Consider the following 19,857-nt stretch of genomic DNA (forward strand, 5'->3'; position numbering starts at 1 on the left):
CTAAAAAAGCCCCTCCTTTGTAAGTCAAACTGACTAATCACATAATGTGCCTTGGAGGACAATTTCAAAAAGTTACAGCTTGCTGCAGACAGTTTGCCTCTCGATTACGCCATTACATAGACTTGGCACGTGACAAACTCCATCTGTGCTCAAGTTCACTACAGCAGTAACGAGGCTAACAAGATAGAGGAGTGCTTTCATGTCTAATACCGCCCTGTTCACATCAATCAGCAGATTGACCCACTTGAAACGATAGGGCTGAGGGCAAACAGCGCTAAGATAAAAGCTTGGTTGAAAATATCTAGAGGAAAAGAAAGCAGACTGGTGTTGCAAGGGAAGACAATTATGAGAGGTTACTGAGAAAATAAATGCTGCTCTTGCTGCGCTCCCAACATGTCCCTTGCTCAGAGAGAGCAGAGGAGATACTTAAGACATGTGGCAGGAGGAGGTCAAACAGCTTCTTGTTCATTTGAGAGTGAAATCCAGCCCCCTTGGCAGAAGGCAGGGCTGGCAGCGACGATGCCAGATGCTTGTGCTCTCCGAAGTGCCCTGCCAAGTTGTATGCCTGGGTAGTAAACACGCGCGGGGCAAAAGGTTGCTCTTTTACAAAGCAGCAGCATGTGGCCTGAACAAGTGCGTGCTGTACAGTCCCCTCTCACTGGCTGACCTACCGTGCCCTTGTGAAAGGCTTGCCACTCTCCTCCACCCAGGGAGATGTGCGGGGAGGTTACTTTATGGCTCTCACCACCTCCATCTGCACCGCGTTGCTCCACGAACACAGAGAGCTGCTGGGGAATTGGGGAGAATCTCTCCCACCTGCCCAACTGCTTCTCCTTTGCTCTGAGTTACTGCAGGGATCCAACTGGCCAAATTCTGCTCTAAAAATGAAGCAGTGGGTACTTGTAGTACATAATGCTGCAGGACGCAGGCAGGCGGGTGTGAATTAAAAATCAGTGCAGCCGTGTCTATCGGGTGAACAGACTAAATCTGCAAATTTACACCTCTCATAGGAACCAGGGTTTGCACCTCCACTGTTTAACTGAGCACCAGTGTTTCCCCATCTCCTCTCTTCCTAGCAAGCAGAAAAATCAACCTTGACCATCTCTTTTGGTTCTCTGAAGCCCACCTGACACAAGACCTTAGAGGTAGTGCCAAATTTAAGGTGCATACTAAGATGTATATTGCCAAGAATTCAAGCTCAGTCATCTTTTCATCTGATAACAAAAGTCACCAGCAGGTATTGACTACACAGCTGTATTTAAAACAGCATGAACTGGAACAAGGATAGAGCCTCCTCAATTCTGACTAAGTCTGAATATTTGGATATCTTGCTAACTCTGCATTAAATCTATACTGAACAATGCTACTCGATGAGACCACTGCATTACTGCTCACAGAAATGCAGCAATCAAGCCTGATGGAATAGGGGTTTCCTAACACCAGGGCTAACTGCTGGCATACACGTGCTGCCAGAGACACAGGAAATTACTGTCTGTGCCCGTGCAAGAATTCAACTGCTGTTTTGTGGGGAACAGGGGGGTCACAGCTCAAGCTGGGAGCTCAGCTGCCTCATATAGCTATGGAATGAAACCTAGTGAGCCGCAGAGATATGGAGCAGAGACACAAAGGAGCTGGAGAAGTTGCAAAGGAGACAGATGTTTTGTGCTGAAAGCCACTAGCAGGTGCTCCTAAACATCCTGGCATTCAGGAATTCTGGACAGAGGCAGCCACTAATTACATGTAACACACTACCAGTCTCCGTGCCAGAAGCGTTGCATGCTAGAAATCATTACTGCACCTACGCTTACAGTGGCATAGGTCTCTGCACTAAAACCGCAAACTGCAGTCAGTTGTCAGTTATCTAATTAATGAAATGCTACCAGAAAAATCCAAGAACTTTCAATATTGAGGAGCTTTTAGGAGATAGGCACAAGGCAGAGACGCTCCCTGTGGGAAGGCTGATGGCTGTCTAGGAGATAACTTCTGCCATTCAGAAACACATCCAGGAGCATCATGTCCCTGCCTGCTGCTGGGCGTTGCTTCGGTTCCTACCTGTGTCACTTCTCTGGCTTCCTACAGCAAACCGTAGGAGCAAATGGTAGCTTTGACAGAGCTGTGATGCTTTGCTCCTGCTTCCTCTTGTGCTCTTCATTACCTCCTTGTTCTCCCCGACTTGGTTTCCTTCCCTGCTTGGCATCTTTCCCAAATGGGCTGCTCTTCTTCCACCTCTCACCTTACCACACAAACTATACACTAACTGTAGGGAGCATTACTTTTCCCCTCAATCTACCATTTGATTAGATCGTTAGTTCCTGTTGTTAGTGTAAGAGGCAGTATAAAGAAGACAGCTACCTCAGCTCTCTTTCACACAATTCTCGATTCTGTTTCTCCATTTCTCTGTGTCCTTCAGCTGAACTATGCATTTAAGAAGTGCTTCAATCATGATAAGCTTTTAAGGCATAAGTGTTATTTTTGTTACATTTAAGGGAGTGTACAGATAATTTTAAAAAACAACTTTCATGAGCTGTCACCATTTCCTTCCTCTCCCATTACTATAACCATGAGGGTTTCCCAAATGAAACTTTCTCTTTAGTGGCATATTTGCATCACAAATGCACCTGAAATCTGCCCCTTCCTTTGCTAATAATGAAGGCAAAAAATATTCTCTCATTCAAAAAATCGTAGTGGGATTCTCTGTTCTTTTTCTTGAAGGCAGCTAACAAGGTCAACCACATATTCCCCTCTGAGAGCTGATTTCACCTCTGGCAATGCAGTAATCACCAAGGCAAACATTTCAGCAATACTTGTCTAGCTGTTCAGAGGCTTTTCCAGCCACAGCTATTTGCTATCTGGGGTAAAAGCTGTACGTTTTAAAGGGTGATGAAGAACTTCCCAGGTGTGCAAGTGCTTTTACAAAGTATTTTTACAGGTTAAGAACAACCAGAAGCAAGCAGAACACAGTTTTGCGCTCAGTTCTGTGCTCATTCACTGACTACAAAGTATTCTTTCAGTGCAGCTATGTGTCCTTCTCGGGTGCGTATTTCAGAAAGAAGAACCAGCAAGACAACTTACATCCTGCCTCTCATTGCTTTGGCTTTTTGTTCCTCTTCAAGGTTTCGTGGGGGAGTTGAAGGCGTCATTCCCTCATTTAAGCAGCCAGTGGTGTCTTTTAAGCTTCCTCGGTAAGATCCTCCTTCAAGGGTCTATAAAAGCCCCAGAAAATGACAGAATAAACATTATCCTTGAACTCCAGCATCAGTGTTATCGTTTTGAGTCAGTTCTGCAGTCTAAAACCAAGCAGAGCGTCCAACCATACTTTCCCGCAGGACTTAGTGAAACACAACCAAACTAGTTTTAATTTGATATAAGACCAACACACCTCCCCCACCCCTCAAAAAAAAAAAAAAAAAAAAAAAAAGCAAAGCATTAAAACAAAGAAGATGTCCTTGTGCTAGAAGGTGGAAGAAGATGTTCCTGTAGCCCCAGAATGAGAAAACTTTTCCAAGTTATTTCAAAACATCCTGAAAATATCTCGGTGTCTCAATCAGAACCAGTGTTAGGCTACCTGTGGTCAGTGTTTCTCTGCCAAAGACTGAATGGGGATTCTTCATAGTAAAGTGAAACACAAAATGTAACAGAAATAGATGGATACATACTAACATTCCACAATAATCAGAGTTTCCCCCAGATCCCTGGAAAGTAATTGCAATTGAAACAACAGCCTGCATGCAGGGGAGAGAAAATAAAATATCCTCCGAAAATATATCTAACCAGAATAATTGAATACTTTTCAATTTGTTAGTCCCTTAATGAAATAAAAATATTTTGAGTAAATATTCTGGGAATGTCTTTCTTGGTTTCCCATGTCACAAAGAACCTTTACCACTTACTCCTTATCAAACACCCTATGAACACTGACTATCTTCATATACCAACATCTAAACCAAGAAAACACCAAAACCCTCTGAAATGATTCACTAGATAAAGCTGCTTGCACAGGGTTACAGTAGTATAATGATCACTGCAGGTTTTTTTGTTTTTTATTTACTCTCTTCACCTTTCCAGTATACATAAGGAAATGGACCTTTACAGGCTTATCATAACCCTGCTTTAATCCTGACTTGGTAATTAAGTGAAACTTGCTCAAAGCAAGCATTCATGTAATTGTAGAGGTCCTGGGACATGCAGAAAAAAGGTTTAGCGTTGATATTAACGTTTTGAACTGTTCAAGGGAAAACTTAAGAGAAGCCAAGATATGAAACAGGATTTATTCCTTGTCCAAGAGACATGGGACCAGACAGGGAGAGTGCATGATACTGAAAATTTTGAACAAATTAAACCCAGAGCATTTTTACTGCTTATTCCACTCCCTGTCAGAAAGAGTTGACAAGGCAGATTAAAAGCAACACATGAAACTTTGTAAACTTAAAGCACAACTGTGATACTTCAAGCAGTTTTACTCTTTCAAGGGTCTTTTCAGGGAAGCCAGAATACCATATTCACACGTTGGGTAGTAAAACTTCCGTGCCTCAGAACAAGTTCTAAAACAAACCAAACAGAACATCCCAGCGCGTAAACCATTTGAATACCAACAAGACCCCAGAAAGAGTGCAGTACAGTAGCTCCTGCTCTGCAAAGCCCGCTCCAAAAGCGCCTTTTGACTATGCAGTGCAGAGCCTACATGGCAATGTGAAATGTGGGCTTCATCTCACAGGGGGAGCAAAAATGCTAGACACGCTACTGAGAAGTAGAGCACATAGCATTAATAAAAGCGTAGCAGGTGAAGGTGGAAAGCAAGGAAACCAGAAACAAGAGGTAGGCTTTAAGGGCTTTAAGCCCTTCCCTGAATCATATTAGGCCTGTTGTGTACACAGTTTTCACAACACTAAACTTACCAGCTTACTTTTGACCAACTTTTCTATTGCACTGACAAGATCCGCAGCAGTTGGGACATCGGAGGAGCTCTGTCGAGCAGCTAGCAAAGAAGAGGACTGCAAGACACCAGGTTGCAAAGGAAAAGGAAGTTAGCAGGATGAGAAGGGAGTAGGAAACCAGCGGTCAGTGAGGCAGCTTCTGAGACAGGAGAATGAACGTGAAAGGGAGCAGAAGGGTTAGAGGACTGCATGCGTGGTCAGGTGAGTGAGTGTCGCCATATCAGACAAGCACAGAATTGCCATCCCCTTCTGGCTGCATGTCTCCCTGCAGCAGTTCCAAGGGTGGGAACCAGGGAACAGCACCAAAGAACTGAAGTTCATTGGCAGCCAGACTACAATACTCTTAATGTCTGTTGTTTCCTCCTTCAAAGGACATCTACAGTCTTACAGGCTCCAGAATATTGATCTTCTTACTGTGGATGTAAGAAATTACCCCCTCCCCCATACATACATATTTAATAAATGCAAGTTAAGTACAACGTACAGATGGAGTTACAGGCAATAGGGGAGGGAGGCAGGGGGGAATGAATCATTCCCCCTCCCTTCCCCACAGATCAGTTGCAACTCCACATGAACTCAGACGACACCACTCATTCAGGTAACTTCAGCCACCTAAACATGTAACTTTTTCCTCCCCTCTCTGCAATCAGTGGAGAGAAAACACCCCTACGTATCTCATCCGCCCTAAGCACCTGGCACAAGAGGGCAGAAACACTCTTTGGAGATGCCCACTTTTCCCTATTGACGTTAATTAGAACAGTTTCAGTCTCACTTCTCTATGCCTGTCTGTTGGTCACAGGTATGCAATTTTAGGTGCCTGACACCATGTAATGTCTTCGGATGTATCTACATTCAGGTACCCACAGCTAATAGCTCCTGGTTATTACAAATCTCTGGATTTGTGATTACAAAAACCCAAAAAACAAACCCTGAGACCTCTTCAGTGTGCTACCCAAGCATCCCCTATGGCACCACAAAGACTGGCCTCTGTGAAATATTCAGTTTTACGTGGGCCTCTTCACCCCTTGGTCTTTGTCCTGAGAAACTTCACTTTGAAAACCCCAACTCATGTGATAGCTATGGGAATTGGTATTTATTAGCTCACCTGTATGCACATTTCTTTTGAACGAAATACAAGCACTGACTAAAACTGTAAGTCCTTTGATAACCTGCTTTTGGCAGGCTGACATGGACTAAAGCATGAGGTAATTTTTTATAAATTCTGCATTAAAGTTATTAAAAAGCTTATTCATCTCTCAGCTGCTTAATAAAGGTCTTCTGGAGAGCAGGTATTTCAGCAGAGTCACTGTGCAGGTGCCAATGAACGGGCATCTGAGATTAAATAGTGCTGGGGAGCGAGGCATGGAAATGTGATGGCAGGAATTAGGCAGCTGGCCACCTCTTTAACAGCCCTTTGGGGAGGTTGCTCATGTTGAGTGACACAGCTCCAGGAGGAGAAAAAAAAAAAAAGGCAAAGGAGACCAATCCCAACCAGAAGCCTTTTGACAAAGCAGAAGCATTAACAGTCTGCCACTCATCGTCTCATCTTTCACAAATAATACATCTAATCAACAGTTCTAATTACACCAACAACAAAAACTACAGGTAATCAGGCTGGTAATTGAGGAATTGGGCTGGCAATGCAGGAATCGCATACAAAAAAGCTCAGCCAGCCTGTTTCAACTGCAATGCTGAAAGACATGTCTAGGGGGAAAAAAAAGACTGAAAATAGGGACTTTGAAGAGATACTGGACAACCGCATAGATGATAACCATCAAACATAACCATTGTAGCAGAGGTCATCCGATTTTTAAAGGCACTGAACAGCTGTTGCTCTCACTACTTCTCACTGAAATTGTTCAGTATCTCTTAAAAGAAAATAACAGCAGGATTTTGAAGGGAGCATGGAAATATTTGCTGCCTACGTGTCTTTCATGGTTAAATAAAACTCTTCTGTGACTGATGAGAGAGTCTGGCTTGTTTGGGGCAAATCGGAAAATGGTATTTATATTTCCCAGAAAGTAAATTATGAATTTCTAATATGAAGAGATCTTGCAATTTGTCTTTATAAGAGCCTCCTGGAGCAGTGAGGTACAATTATTGCTGCCTTGCAGATGGGCTTAGGGAAACGTGCCACCCCCTGCACCATGCAGACATCTTCCACCTACCACTGCTGCTTCCCCATGCTGCTGCTGGCCCAACCTAAGCCCATGCCTGTAAGCAGTAGTAGGACATGAGCAGGGAGCTGTAGCCAAATTAACACCATGAACATGCCCCAAACAGTGCTTGCTAATGCATGCTCCTGTACCAGCGAATTCAGCCATGTTTGTGAACTTAAGTTTTTTCCCTCGTGACAAAAAGCGAGTAGGGGATGAAAAAGAGAGAGAAAAAGAGTTTCAGATGCAACTTGCTCTATTTAATCTTCTCTTTTAGGGCTGGGTGAAGAAACAGGATGCCAAAATGCTCTATAAAGCTGAGACATCTGGAGTGGAAAACAGTTTAGTTCCACAACATTGGCACTGTCAGAAATGTATTTAAGAAATACTGACATCACATGGCATGTTAAAAATCAAAAATAGTCACCTGAGCTAAAGCAGTTTTCTCTTTCTTTAAAAATAAACCAAAACAACCCCCCAAAAAAACCAAACAGCAAACTAACCTCAAAACGTTCAACTAAACACCACAGGGAACAAGCCAGGAACAACTGCTGTTGTGCTGGGCTCGGATCCACCACGGCTCAGCTTCATCGACCTTTTGCCTCCGTGCCTCACCAGACAGCCAGCAGCACATGCAGCACTCAAAGGGCAAGAGTCCACAACTCCAGCTGCTTCCTTCTGGTCTTGCTGCCACCACAATGTCATAACATTTCTGACAAATTAGCAGCAAGCCCCCAGCTCCTTTCCTCCATCACTCTGCTCCTTGAGTCTCAGAAATATTTGTGCTCTTCTGTCTCTATTTCCAAACTCCTGCCTGAACCTTCCCCAAGAACATTCTGGGTTGTTGGGTTTGTTTCTGACAATTTATTAATCTCCCCTATCCTTGCCTCTTTGCACGCAGTAATTACAATCAAAGAATAGAGATACAGAAGTGGCAGTGCTAAAAACAGATGCCAGCAGGAAAGCAGGAAACAGCTCTCCAGGAGGATGGGTTTCTACAAGGGAGATGACAGCACCAGGAAAGGGTGGGGAAGGACACATGCCGACAGGACCTGTGTGGACTGTGAAGGCAAACCACTGTCACAGCTGTATTCACAGGTTCCCACCGCAAGTCCAAGAGAGCAACTGAAGGACTCTGCACGCCACTGCACCATCTACCACAGCAACCCCTGACTTAACGTTCAAGAGACCCCAGCTAACAGCAGAGAATACCACCACCAGCATGCTGCACAAGGATGGGCAGACCAAAGCCTTTCCCACCCTCCTAAGGGGGACTTCATATACCTTGTGGGCTTCTGAACTACCTGGAGCAGATGGACCATTCAGTGATGACCAGCCACACGCTGAAAATGCCAAATGATAGCTCTGGGTAGGCTTCTCCATCTGCAAGTTTTAAAGCACTTCAGAACGGAGAGTGGATGGTGGGGCACAGACTAAAAACGTTCCTGGGCCTCAATCACGCACACAGCCTGAGTGGAGAGCCCAGGCTCTCTAACTCTCAGTAAAGGTGGTATTTCTGGATTTAAACAGATGCCAGCATCTGTCCTACTCCTCAGGCCCAGGCTGCCACCAAATGCTATTTCTGCTGCTACTGCCAGACACCAAAGGCACTTTTAAAACAGGTGCAGCAAACGCACGTTACCAGCCTGAATGGAATTTCTGACCACACACAACACACGCACACCATCGACCTGTCATGAAATGGGATGCCAAGGCTAAATTGCTTATCCAGCACTATTTGTCAATCCAGTTGGTGAAAGGTATTAGATTATGATTTGGATATAGGAGTCTCTTAAAACCCCAAGTCTAGGCCCTGAATACTAGAAGACCACTGCGAGATGGCTATGTGAGAAATGTACTTAAACAGCAAACTGATATAGCAGGGGAGGCCTTACCATCTCATCTTGGGTTGGATCATTGTCAAAAATCTTCATGGGAGGAGGAAGAGGCGTGTGAGACTCTTCATCTGGTTCATCTTCGCCCCAACCTTTCTTGCTCTTCTGAAGAAAATTTAAATGTAATTACAAGCAGTGACAGGTTTTTTTATCTTTTTAGATACCTGAACCCCACCACCAGGTTGTGGGTCTGTTGATACTATTACTGGCTCAATATTGCACTGGCTGTAGAGAACTGCAGGTAATGCTAAGTACCATGGAAGAGAAGCAATAAAGATGTAAGGTTTTGCCAGTTAATCCTGGTGCATTCTAAGCATTACAAAAATAACAGTTTATAGGTCACCCAAGAAGCTAGGGCAGTTACAGTTGTCTGTCTGCTGATGGAAAAGTATTTTTCAATTTAAATGAGAAAAGTTCAATGTACAGTTTTTAAAATGTGTTCCTCTATTTGTGTTCAGTTTTTACCATCTTCATTTTTGGCTTGTATTTCCTTATGCACTTTATCAGGAAAGAGCCATCCTGGCAAAGAACATGCCTGAGAGAAACTGCAGCTACAAACATGTAGCATACTGAACAGAAACACGGCTGTTTCTCTGAGTGTTTTCTTTCAATAAGAAATTACACTGCCGTGGTAGGATAAAGGTGACATGAACCTCAGCAAAAAATGATCTGCTCAAGAATAACTTTGTTTCTATCCTTAGCAGCTTTCTAATAGGCTACTAAAAAACCCTCTAGTTAAATGTCAGTAATACATGCAAACTTTCAAATGCTATTCCTTCTATATCCCACTGCTCTTTGCATGACAACGCTGTTTGCAACACAGCTTGGGTCGATGCAATTTTACATACAACTCGCTGTTCCCTTCAGACCCTAAGGGAACTGGGTTTACTCATGAGTGAATCACAACCACAGAAGAGACTATCAGAGATACAGGCTTTCCTGCAACAACCACCGCACACACCTCGTCTGCGCTGTCTCCTTGAGGAGTGGTTTCATCTCCAGTCTTTGGTGAGCCGAGGTCAAAGCTCTTCCTGCCATCTCGCACCTTTTTATGTTTCTTGATGTTGCTCTCGGTCTTGCCACTGTTCAGCCGGCGCACAGGACTAGTCAGCCATTTCTTCAGGGTGTTGGTTGAGCGCTTGGGGCCAGGAGAGCTCTGGATGGAGTTGAGGGATGGCTGAGGTTGTAAGTTGGCCACTGAATCAGACTTGCCGCCATTGTCATTGGAAGAGACCGAATATGCGTCTGGAAGAAAACAATGCAGGTGAGAGATCATACCAGCACCTCCTCTCTCTCCTAGTGCACATCAAGCGCTTGGCAGTCCTAAGCATGAAGATACAAGCTGCCTCGATGCAAGGCCTTCTGACCTATGGACATCGTGTAAGCTCTGTTGCACACCAGGGAGAGGAATATGCCCTCGCAACAGGCATTTTTCACAGTCTTACACACTGCTCTCATTTCCTACTACACTATCTGTCTTTACAAAAGATTGCAGACAGCAAAGTTATCTAGTTTTTGAGGAAAGCCTGAATTTCATGCTAAATGCTGAATTTCTCAGCTTCTTCCCACAGATTTCACTATGAATTGCCAGGAAGAAAATAAGGACAAAAAGCAGATTACTAGAGAAGACCTGACAGCCACCAACACTTTGTCAGATTCCAATTCCATAAACGTTCTTCAGCTATTTCAAGACCCCAATGACATTACTGTTAGTTAAACTAGTTATTAACTTTTGAAGGTTATTTGAAGCACCTTAAAATTACCTCCTTTGCCCCTGAAAGCAATTTGTCAGAAGACTTCACATCTTCCCTAGAACTAAGAAATTGGAATGAGCAATTACGAATTGTTCAAACCAAAGGAAACTCCCAAGAAAGAGGTGCAAGGCACGCTTAAAATTAAAAAAAGATTTCCATTCTATGCAAGCAGGAGATACTGCTGAACTGTATCCAACTGCAATTATCAATACACATGTTCAGACTAGCACCTTAGAAATGAGTACGACCTCCCTTACCCTCCCCCCCACCCCCAAAAGCAACAGACCAAAGATGTGCCAATGTCAATAAGTCTTTAAAACCAAAGCAAGTTGCTCAAAGATTTCTTAATTGCCCTTTAGGAACAAGTGCTCTGCTTTCACCTTCCTGAAATTGTGGCAAGGCAACTCCCTCCCCAGGAGCAATCAGGGCCTCAAGTGTTTAATCCCACACAATTTAAGATGAATTTTTTTTTTTTTTTTTTTTACAGAATTCAGAAATTGTCACACTCCTGTAAGATACATCTCAGAGTGTACATCAGCAGCCAGCTGATGTTATTACACGTTTTCTAGATGGTTATCTCTGAATCTTCCATCTGCCCCAGCAGAAAACAAAAACATAAGTTACAACACAGGAAAATAGCCTGGTGCATCCAGACATTCTCAGTTCAGCAGTAAATATCATTAGAGATACTGGACAGTACACGTGCTGAAGGAGAGCTACTCTCCCAGAGAATCGCTACCTATATTGTTTTAGAATATAGCATTATATAGAATATGTAGCTTCTGCTACCTGCATGCAGAGCTCCCATCCCGCCGGGCAAGGCTGCTGCTGCCAGCCAGCTGTGCACCCAGCAGAGACCACAGCCTGCCCTCTCTGCCAGCTTGTAAAACATAGCCCGTGAGTTATAATATTTTATCATATTTTATAACCATAGACAGTCTCAGTTGAATCAATAATTTATTACATACCTGAAGTCAAAAGTTAGTTTTTTAGAACATATGGAAATAATTGTAACAAGCTAGAGGAAGTCAAAGTTCATTTCCCAGACAGGAAGAAAATCCAAAGCATCTGTCTTCTGATGACAGGACTGAGCGTGAGAGGGGCTGGGAGGAGGACGGATCCCAGGTGGAGCTGCTGGGTTTTTTCTGACCCCAGGGCAAAGTAGCAGTCTTATCACAAAAAGGCCTGAGTCTAGCCAGCTCCTGTTGATGTTATTTCATGCACACGAAGTGGTGTTACATTAACTAGCGCAAGACAATATTTGTCAGTGGCCGGCTTACGTTCCAATCAATAGGCTTCAGCCAGCCTCCCCTCGCAGGTTCCACGTGATGTTCTGGGAGTTTATCAGCACACCTTGCGTCAACAAAATTTAGGGTTTCATGATGGTGATTCTGATTTTGCAAGTGCCCTCGCCCCTCCATCCCCCCAGCAGCACCGAAAGCCACGCAGGTGGCATGGGAAGCTCCAGGGTTCCTCGCCAAGGGGCTGCGCCGAGCTGGGTGCCCTCGGGTGCCCGTGCCCCTGCTGCCGCCGGAGGAGGGTTAGCTCTGGGAATTACCGGCGCAAAGGGAGCCGGGCTGCGGTCATGGAAGAAGAAATGTTGGAAGTGATCGCTCTGCAGAGGCTGCCACTGTCAGGGGTGATTTGGGGCCAGCAGCTGCATCACGGACCCGCTGCCTTTGCTGGGGACTGGGCTCAGGGGAGGCTGAGGAGAACCCAGGACAAGCTGATCTTCCCACATCTCGGCTGATTAATGTGCAGAGATTTTTACTATGGCTTAGCAGTAACATGGTCCAAGCCCCTACCTCCAGTTGACGGCACGTTGCCAATTTAACTTTTGGTAAGGGCGGGGAGCTGACAGGAGGCTGGACAGAGCCGGGGACAACCCCATCCGCCCCAAGGATTTGTTACTGAGATGCGCAATCATTCCTCAGCCCAGCAGGCTCGAGGCAGGGCCAAACCCAGGAGCCCCAAGGTCCGTGATGGAAGGGGCAGGAACCTCCCTTCCCACCAGGAAACACCCCTGGTTTTACAAGCAAGGCCAGGTCCTGACCTCGCTGCTCCCGCTCCTTTCCCCAGACAGTGCAGCCGTGGCTGGGGCACGGCCGGACACACAGCACCTCTCACACCACAGCTCTCTCGAGGCCATCCCGGGGAAGTGACGGTCAGTGACTGTCCCTTGTCAGCCTGGGGAAGGCAGCAGGTGGGCAGAAACAGCCCAAGTGCCGAGCTGGCCCACAGCCCACCCTGCCCAATTGCAGGAAATTTGCCTAAAGCTTAACCTAGAGCCAGGACCCCTCTCCAGCCCCACCATCAGCCCTCCAGAGTCACAAGCCACAGCAAAAGCCAAACCAAGGGTTTCCAGAGGGAGGTGTGTTACACTGCAACGATCCTGCCTGGACGAGGCTCTGGATTTTCCTGCTCAAGGTCATGCTTTTTTGGTGAGGAAAAAAGGTATTTACCAAGGGCTTACTAAATCTCAGTTGTGCTACGCTGTACACAAGCCCGGCAGATATGAAGTCTCCTCCTTTCTCCTTGTCTGTTGAACTGCCCTGACTGCCACTGCAAGGTGTGTGGGACAGAGCCTGTGCTTCGCCTGGCCCACGCAGCCCAGGGCTGGAAACATGGCCTTATCTTTCCTTTACACGGTAACAGTCTCTGCTGGCTGAAGGAAAGGGAGGGAGGTGAAGGAAGAAAAAGGCTGGTATAAATCTGCCTGCTCCTCAACCACCGTGAGAGCCCCTCAAGGCGGGGGGAGTTTGCTTTACCCAGCACCCTGGACACGTACAAAGCTCTCCCATTGCATCATCCCACTTACCACCATTGCCAAACACCACACTGAGAGCCCGCCGCCCCCCATCCCCTTCATAACCTTTTTTCCTTTTCTTTTTTAAAGGAACTGCAAATATGGATACATTTGTGAGCAAGTCACACTTGCCATTTGCCAGCCCTGCTGAGAATTATTTCCTTTGTGCATAAAGCTGGTCACCTTGACATGGTCACGGAGGCAGTACTGGAGCTCAAGGAAGAGCAGAGCTCACGAAATGAGAGACAGAAACATTTAACACAAAAAACCTGCCAGGAAAGACTTGGAGACAACCTCCTAAGCTGTGCCTGTGTGAGCTCCACCGCTTCCGCGGCACGTACGGCTACAAACACATTAATCGTGACACTTGATACTAGCCTGAGACCCAGATGCCAGGTGGATCAAGCGGAAGAGGAGGACATGTTACCATGCTCTTCTTGCAAAGCACTAGTACATATGTGCTTTGCAAACTGTATTGGTAGAGCTGCTTGGAAACACAGTCTGCTTAAGAGAGGCCAGGGAGCACTTTGGGAAAGGTGCAGCTGCCGCTGCCCGCAAGGACTAGCAAAGCAGTGGCTGCCCCCGCGCTGCAGGAGGTCTGCAGGAACGTCAGGGCTCAGCAGAGAGCTGCAGGGAGCAGTTGTCCTGCCACAAATGTCACGAGACACACGCATCTAAAAAAAGGTATTTGGTGAAGCAAAATGAGCGTAGGGAGGTCAGCAGACTAGTGTGGCTAGATTGATTTCCTGGCCAAACCATTCATTCAGACAGAAGAAATGATGGTTTCCAAAACACCCCTAAGCAAACCTCCAAGAAACTTCTGGCAATAGGACTGTGACAGATACTCAGCCAGACTGAAGAGCTTTGCCATTCAGAGCTTTTGCACTGCTAGAGGCATGAAATATTTGTTGTTGTTGCTCAAACAAACAGACGTCTATAAAAGCACAGCTCTTTTACTTGAAAAATGGAAGGTTCCAGTTCTGTGCAGCCTTGGGTGAAAGGAAAAAAGAAAATCTCATCGGCTCTTTTCAGAGGCACAGTTATATTCCCATTTGAGTCAGTAGGAATTACTGCTGGAACATAAACACAAGACATTTTATTTTTACCTCCCTGTTCCCCAGAGCACGCATGGGAGGGGAGGTCTGTCTGATCAGGCTCATGCAGCACCGGACTCATCGGCAGGAACTCAGATTTCTAACAGGGAAAAGGGAAAGGCTTCTCAGAACAACTCAGAAGAAAACACCAGGCTTCTCTTTTTGATCCATACTAACCACAGATCATATACGGCAGGAAGGAAATGCTTCCATAACCAGAGGTTAATAGAGAACATAGCTATGAAGACAGGTGACTATGGCAGGCCACGATCTTGCTTTAGGCGAGAAGCGAATCTTCTGATTTATGTATGGCTCCATTTCTCGCCCCAGAAAAACAGCCTGAGAGAAAAGGATTTTTCCACAGAAGTCAAAGAAGACGAGCCAGAATGCGAACTCTGTAATCCTATTAGCATGTGCATTTAAATCAACAATTTTTTTGCAGAAGTAATTCCACTCATGAACGAAGGCCAATAATGACAATTTGACCGATGAGCACATAAATTAGCTCTGCTGTGCTTGACAGAGCCCATTTTCCATATTTAGTGATTCCTGTAAAATAACATCTCTGACAAACACGGAATTGAATCAGATGTGGGTGAAAGACTAACTTGGTCTTTACTTGAACTATTATTTCCTTGAAGAATGGGAATTTCTGTACTAGAAAATCTTGGAAAGTAGGAGTCATCTAGACCCATCCTATGCACAAAGGCTCCACGTTGGTATTTCACACTAAACAAACAAGAATCTTTGAAACCACCGAAATGCACCCTCTCCTGCGCTTCCCAGGAGCATCTCCTCCACCACACCAGCTGCAGGCTCCAGCCCACCACTCTCAGCCCCTTGAGGCTTTTATACTCTCCCTTGGGAAAAGCTGCTGTGAGAGCTGCCTCAGATGGGCTTGAGGGCTAAAGCCCTACTCGACAGATGCAAAGATGGCAGAATGATATGAAAACTGCTTCTTTGCTCTCTTCCGTGATTTTGTATTAAATGTCCAAAACACGCTCAGTGAAACATTTTTATTGGCACGAGTCAGAGTTACAAAACTTTGTGGCTTAGGCAGATGACAGTACTGATCCCAGTTTTAGTGTTAGAGCCTATTCTGCCTGTAAAACCTGGCATGGACTTGCAAGAACTTGGGAGGTAACGACATTTGGATAATACAAAATCACTTTACAGCTATTCCTCAAGTAAAAACACTAGTTCATAACAATGTAAATATCAAACCTGACAACTTTTAATGTCAACAGATACACTGTCTCCTCAGGCACTGCCTCTGAAAAAGGCTCCAGCAAAGAATGTAAGTGAACACGAGGAAATTTTCAGTGGCCATGTCAAAGATCGAGGGCAACTGGCTTGAAAAGCCCTTTAGATTAGAAGTATGTTAAACTTTTGCAATGGAATTGCAAAACTCGCCCTGGAGTCCTCCACGGCTCCCCGTCTAATCCCAGCTCTGCGCAGCCGCTCTCCACGTGTCCAGCTACAGACCTGCCCTGCACTTTGGCTCGAGGGAAAAACAAGATGAGACCACACAGGACCCTGTTTCACACCAGAGGGTAAAGACACATTCAAACTATGCCACTGAAATCTAAAAGCAAATTTTGCTGTGAGGTTCAAATGTTCTCCCTAACTTTCCCATCTCCTGGAAATGAGCAAAATTGAGAAGCTTCAACTGACTTTTCTGTTTGTGTCTTTGAGTGTCATTTGAAGCTTCAAGCTGGAAGTAACATCAAAAGGCACAAATCAATCTGGCAGGATTCTCACAATTCCATTTATGTGGATAGAATGACTTCTGTCCAAACTCAAGAAGAGCGGTATGGAGTTAAATGTTTTATGCAAAAGTTTCTAGCCCAATAGAGAAAGTAGCCTACACTGCTAAAAGAAGATATAATTGACAACGTTTCCAATCGCTGTAATGTAAAAACTCAAAATCTGACTCTCTGCTCCACTGCCAAACATGCAAACAAGACTAACTTCCAAAAAGAGGGAAAAAAATGGACTAAAAACTAAATTAATGACACAACATTCAGAATGCACTGTTTCTTTATTGAATAGCTGATATTTCTTGGAAATGGGAAAGAGGAGCTGCTTTGAAATAGATGATGACCTGCAGGCTCCCTTTAGCTACACTGTAAAGCAGGGGATGCTCCTGGGGGATTCTGCATATGGGTTTTGCCTTTGGGAAACGGTCACCTATCTGTTGGTTTTAACAGTCAACTTCTTGCTCATTACTTCCAGGTAGAAACCTAAGGCGAGGAAAACAAGTACTCACCTAGCTGGGGTGGGCAAGCACCGCCACTCAGAGAAGCTCGTTTTTTGGCAGACGGCAGCTCACCTCCTGCTCTTGGCAGTCAAGGAGCTGCACACATTTCTGCCCAAGGGCGCTGGGAGTGGGAATCACACCCTGTAGGAGCCTCTCTCTTTCCATTAACTACAGAGGGAGTCCGAGGAAATTACACTCTTAGCTAAATTTAGTTATTGTGAATCCCCTTCCCACATCTGAGTATGTTTCATACCAGGCCGATCTCGCAGCAGGAAATGATTAGCTGAAGTTAAGCATCTGACAATTCACTTTAATGAGCAATAACTCATGGCAACCCGCCATTAGCTTCAGTTGAATAGCCTTTATTTTTAGCTGGTGTTGCTCAGATGCAGCTTTCATCCAGCATGCGCTGGGAAAGCCGACGTCCCAAAGTAGTCTCCAGGTCTTGGTTGTGCCAGTCAGAGTGTCAGGGCTCAAGAGCTCCAGTTCCTGGAGGTCAGAGAAAAGTCATTGCAGTTCTGGGAAAATTTCAAAGAGTGAGATAAAACCGAAAGCCTGGAGAAGCAGCACAGAGGCGCATGGTCTCAAGAGACCTTGCAAGAAAAGTTACTGAAATCCTGAGAGCGTGCTGAATGAGTGAGCTGGGTCTCCAGGGAGAGAAACAGCACAAGGGGAAGGCACAGAGAGCGAGCCTGCTGAGATAAAACATGACTTTGTTACTGTCCAAGAGTGCCTAGTGAGAGGAACAGCTACAGAAGCTGTATCTATTCTATCTGCTGCTTCATGTGGACCTAAAGCTATTGTCAGAGATGTCTGCAGGAAGCATGCAGGGAAAAGAGGAAGACAAGCCCTCAGATGAATACTGGACAGGGTTTTGTTTCCTACAGACGAGAATTTCAAGGAGCTGCTGCACACGAAGGCAGAACACATCCTTGTGCCTCTGAAGAGACTCTCAGGAAAGTGTGCAACTCAGCCCCGCAGCACCAACCACCTGAACAGCAGCTGAAACATCTGTGGTCCTCCTCTCCGGGTGCCCCATGCAGAAACGTGTTTCATATAACAGCTCACAACTGTGATGGGTATCTACAGCTTCTCTGGTGGAAGGTTTGAGCCGTCTTCTCTTGATTTATCAGCCTGACAAACTCATCCTGCTTCGGAGTCTCAACCGAGCCCTCATAGAAGCAGCTGTGAGTTCATGACAGGAGTAATAAGAGAACAAACGCCCACAGAGTGAATCCACCAACCTGTTGATGAGATACTCCTAGCCAGCTCCTATCCCAAAATACTATGACATAGGTACATTGAGTCCTTCAAGGAAGCGTTGCTTATCTCCCCAACAAAGCAACAACTTTTTTGAATAGTTTTTTTTACTGAATAGAAGGGTGTGGAAAAAGCTCAGAAAAAGAGCAGTGGCTCCACACAGCAGAGCTGGAGGCCAGACACAGCATTTCTACACACTCAATGTCATTCACCCATTCTCTTGCCTCAGGTTTGTGCCCAGCACACAACCCAGACCAGCCCAGAGGACAACAAGAGCAAGTCAAACACATCTGCTGGCAGTGCATGTCGGAGCAGCTTTCCCATAACGCCTCACAGCTGGGAGAGCTGATTTCTGAAGTCAAGAGGCACACATTTTACTTCAGCAAAGAAAGGAATAAAAAATCAAGACTAACAAGATCCAGAAAGGGCACGCTGGTTTGTTGGTTTTTTTGATGGGTTTTTTTTTTTTTTTTGAACAAATCAACATTTATTTCAGTTTAGTCGAACAACTTGTTGAAGCACTTCTCTAAGTTCTACTTTACATTTTGTATTTACACTGTCCTCGTTCTGTGACAAAAAATAAAATCCCCGACCCTGAAGTTTCCAGAATAAGTGTTGCTAGCAGCAAAAAGAACAAAGTCCCAAACACAAAGCAAAAATCCTCCTTGATATATTTTGATAGGGGATTTATGCATGTTCCATAAAAATGTTTAAACCCTGAACCTTTATAGAAACCTATATGGGATGATGGCGGGGGGGGAATGTCACGTTTGAAGCTGAACAAGAAGAGCAGCATTTGCTGGCCTTTGCAAGTACACTGTTACTTATAGCATAAGGAACTGTGAAATGCTTAGACACCCACATAGAAGCAGACTTTGTAACTTTGATCTAAGCAGTTTTGCTCTGCTGGGAGCGTAAGGGTACCAGAGTCGGCAAATACCATCTTTTATCCTGGTGGTGGGCACAAAAACAAACTTTATTACACATGCTTTCCAAGCAGCTGTTGGTAAAACACAAGCCTTATTCTTCTGTGAAGTGTCAAGGGTCAGCTTCATTCAGCAGCTCCCAAATTGAGCTACTGTAAGAATTTTGAAGTAATTTCTGTTAAATGAAATCATTGCTAAGGTCAACTCTGCCTTATGCTTGAAGCCAGCAACCTCAATGACAAGGTGGACCACTCTGCTGAATGAAGGAAGAGGAGGGAGGAGGATGACATTTGAATATCGTATTTATGTCTCCCTACCTCTAATGAAACTGTGGCTATGTACCCAAACAGTTCCTCATGGAAACAACAGAGGAGTATTGGTGACAAAATAAATTGGAATTGGGGGGTGGGGAAGAAAAAAAAAAAAAACCAAAACAAAAAACCAAGAACAAAACCCAAAACTTTTTGGGATAGGAAGAAAAACTGCATGTTGAGAAAAAAAGGTTTGGTCATTAAACTTTCCAGGCACACACAGGGCTCAGAAAGCACAGAAAACAAGCAGAACAAACAAACACAACTGTGTGCATCTTAGCGTCAGCTTCTTTTGCCAAATGCAGTAGCTTCCAACATTCAGCAGCTGTCTCTTGCTTTCTAGTGCTGTGCAGTTCTCTTTGGTACTTGGAGGCTGTCAGGAGCTCCGGGCAAAGAGAAAGTCTTTGTCCATTTACCAACCAATTCCAAAGGCGCTGATCTTGAATAACTTTACTAAGCAA

The 19,857-nt window shown here is 45.0% G+C and overlaps 1 protein-coding gene across 9 annotated transcripts in view; it reads right to left on the reverse strand.

Moving 5' to 3' along the window:
* KALRN (kalirin RhoGEF kinase) overlaps positions 1 to 19,857 on the reverse strand; it is a 528,347-nt gene that overhangs the window by 51,564 nt on the left and 456,926 nt on the right. For 8 of the 9 annotated variants that reach the window (XR_005829443.1, XR_005829442.1, XM_040604676.1 and 5 more), the window contains 3 exons: positions 9,947 to 10,230; positions 8,986 to 9,090; positions 3,073 to 3,203 (listed from right to left, as the gene is read on the reverse strand). Coding sequence is in view for 7 of the 9 variants with exons in the window: in XM_040604676.1 (XP_040460610.1) it covers positions 3,073 to 3,203; positions 8,986 to 9,090; positions 9,947 to 10,230 (520 nt within the window). In the remaining 2 variants the exon portion in view is untranslated. The remainder of the gene's footprint in view (positions 1 to 3,072; positions 3,204 to 8,985; positions 9,091 to 9,946; positions 10,231 to 19,857) is intronic. The other variant, XM_040604671.1, reaches the window with a different exon arrangement.

Source organism: Falco naumanni, chromosome 8 (assembly GCF_017639655.2).
Source record: "Falco naumanni isolate bFalNau1 chromosome 8, bFalNau1.pat, whole genome shotgun sequence".
Lineage (NCBI taxonomy): Eukaryota > Metazoa > Chordata > Aves > Falconiformes > Falconidae > Falco > Falco naumanni.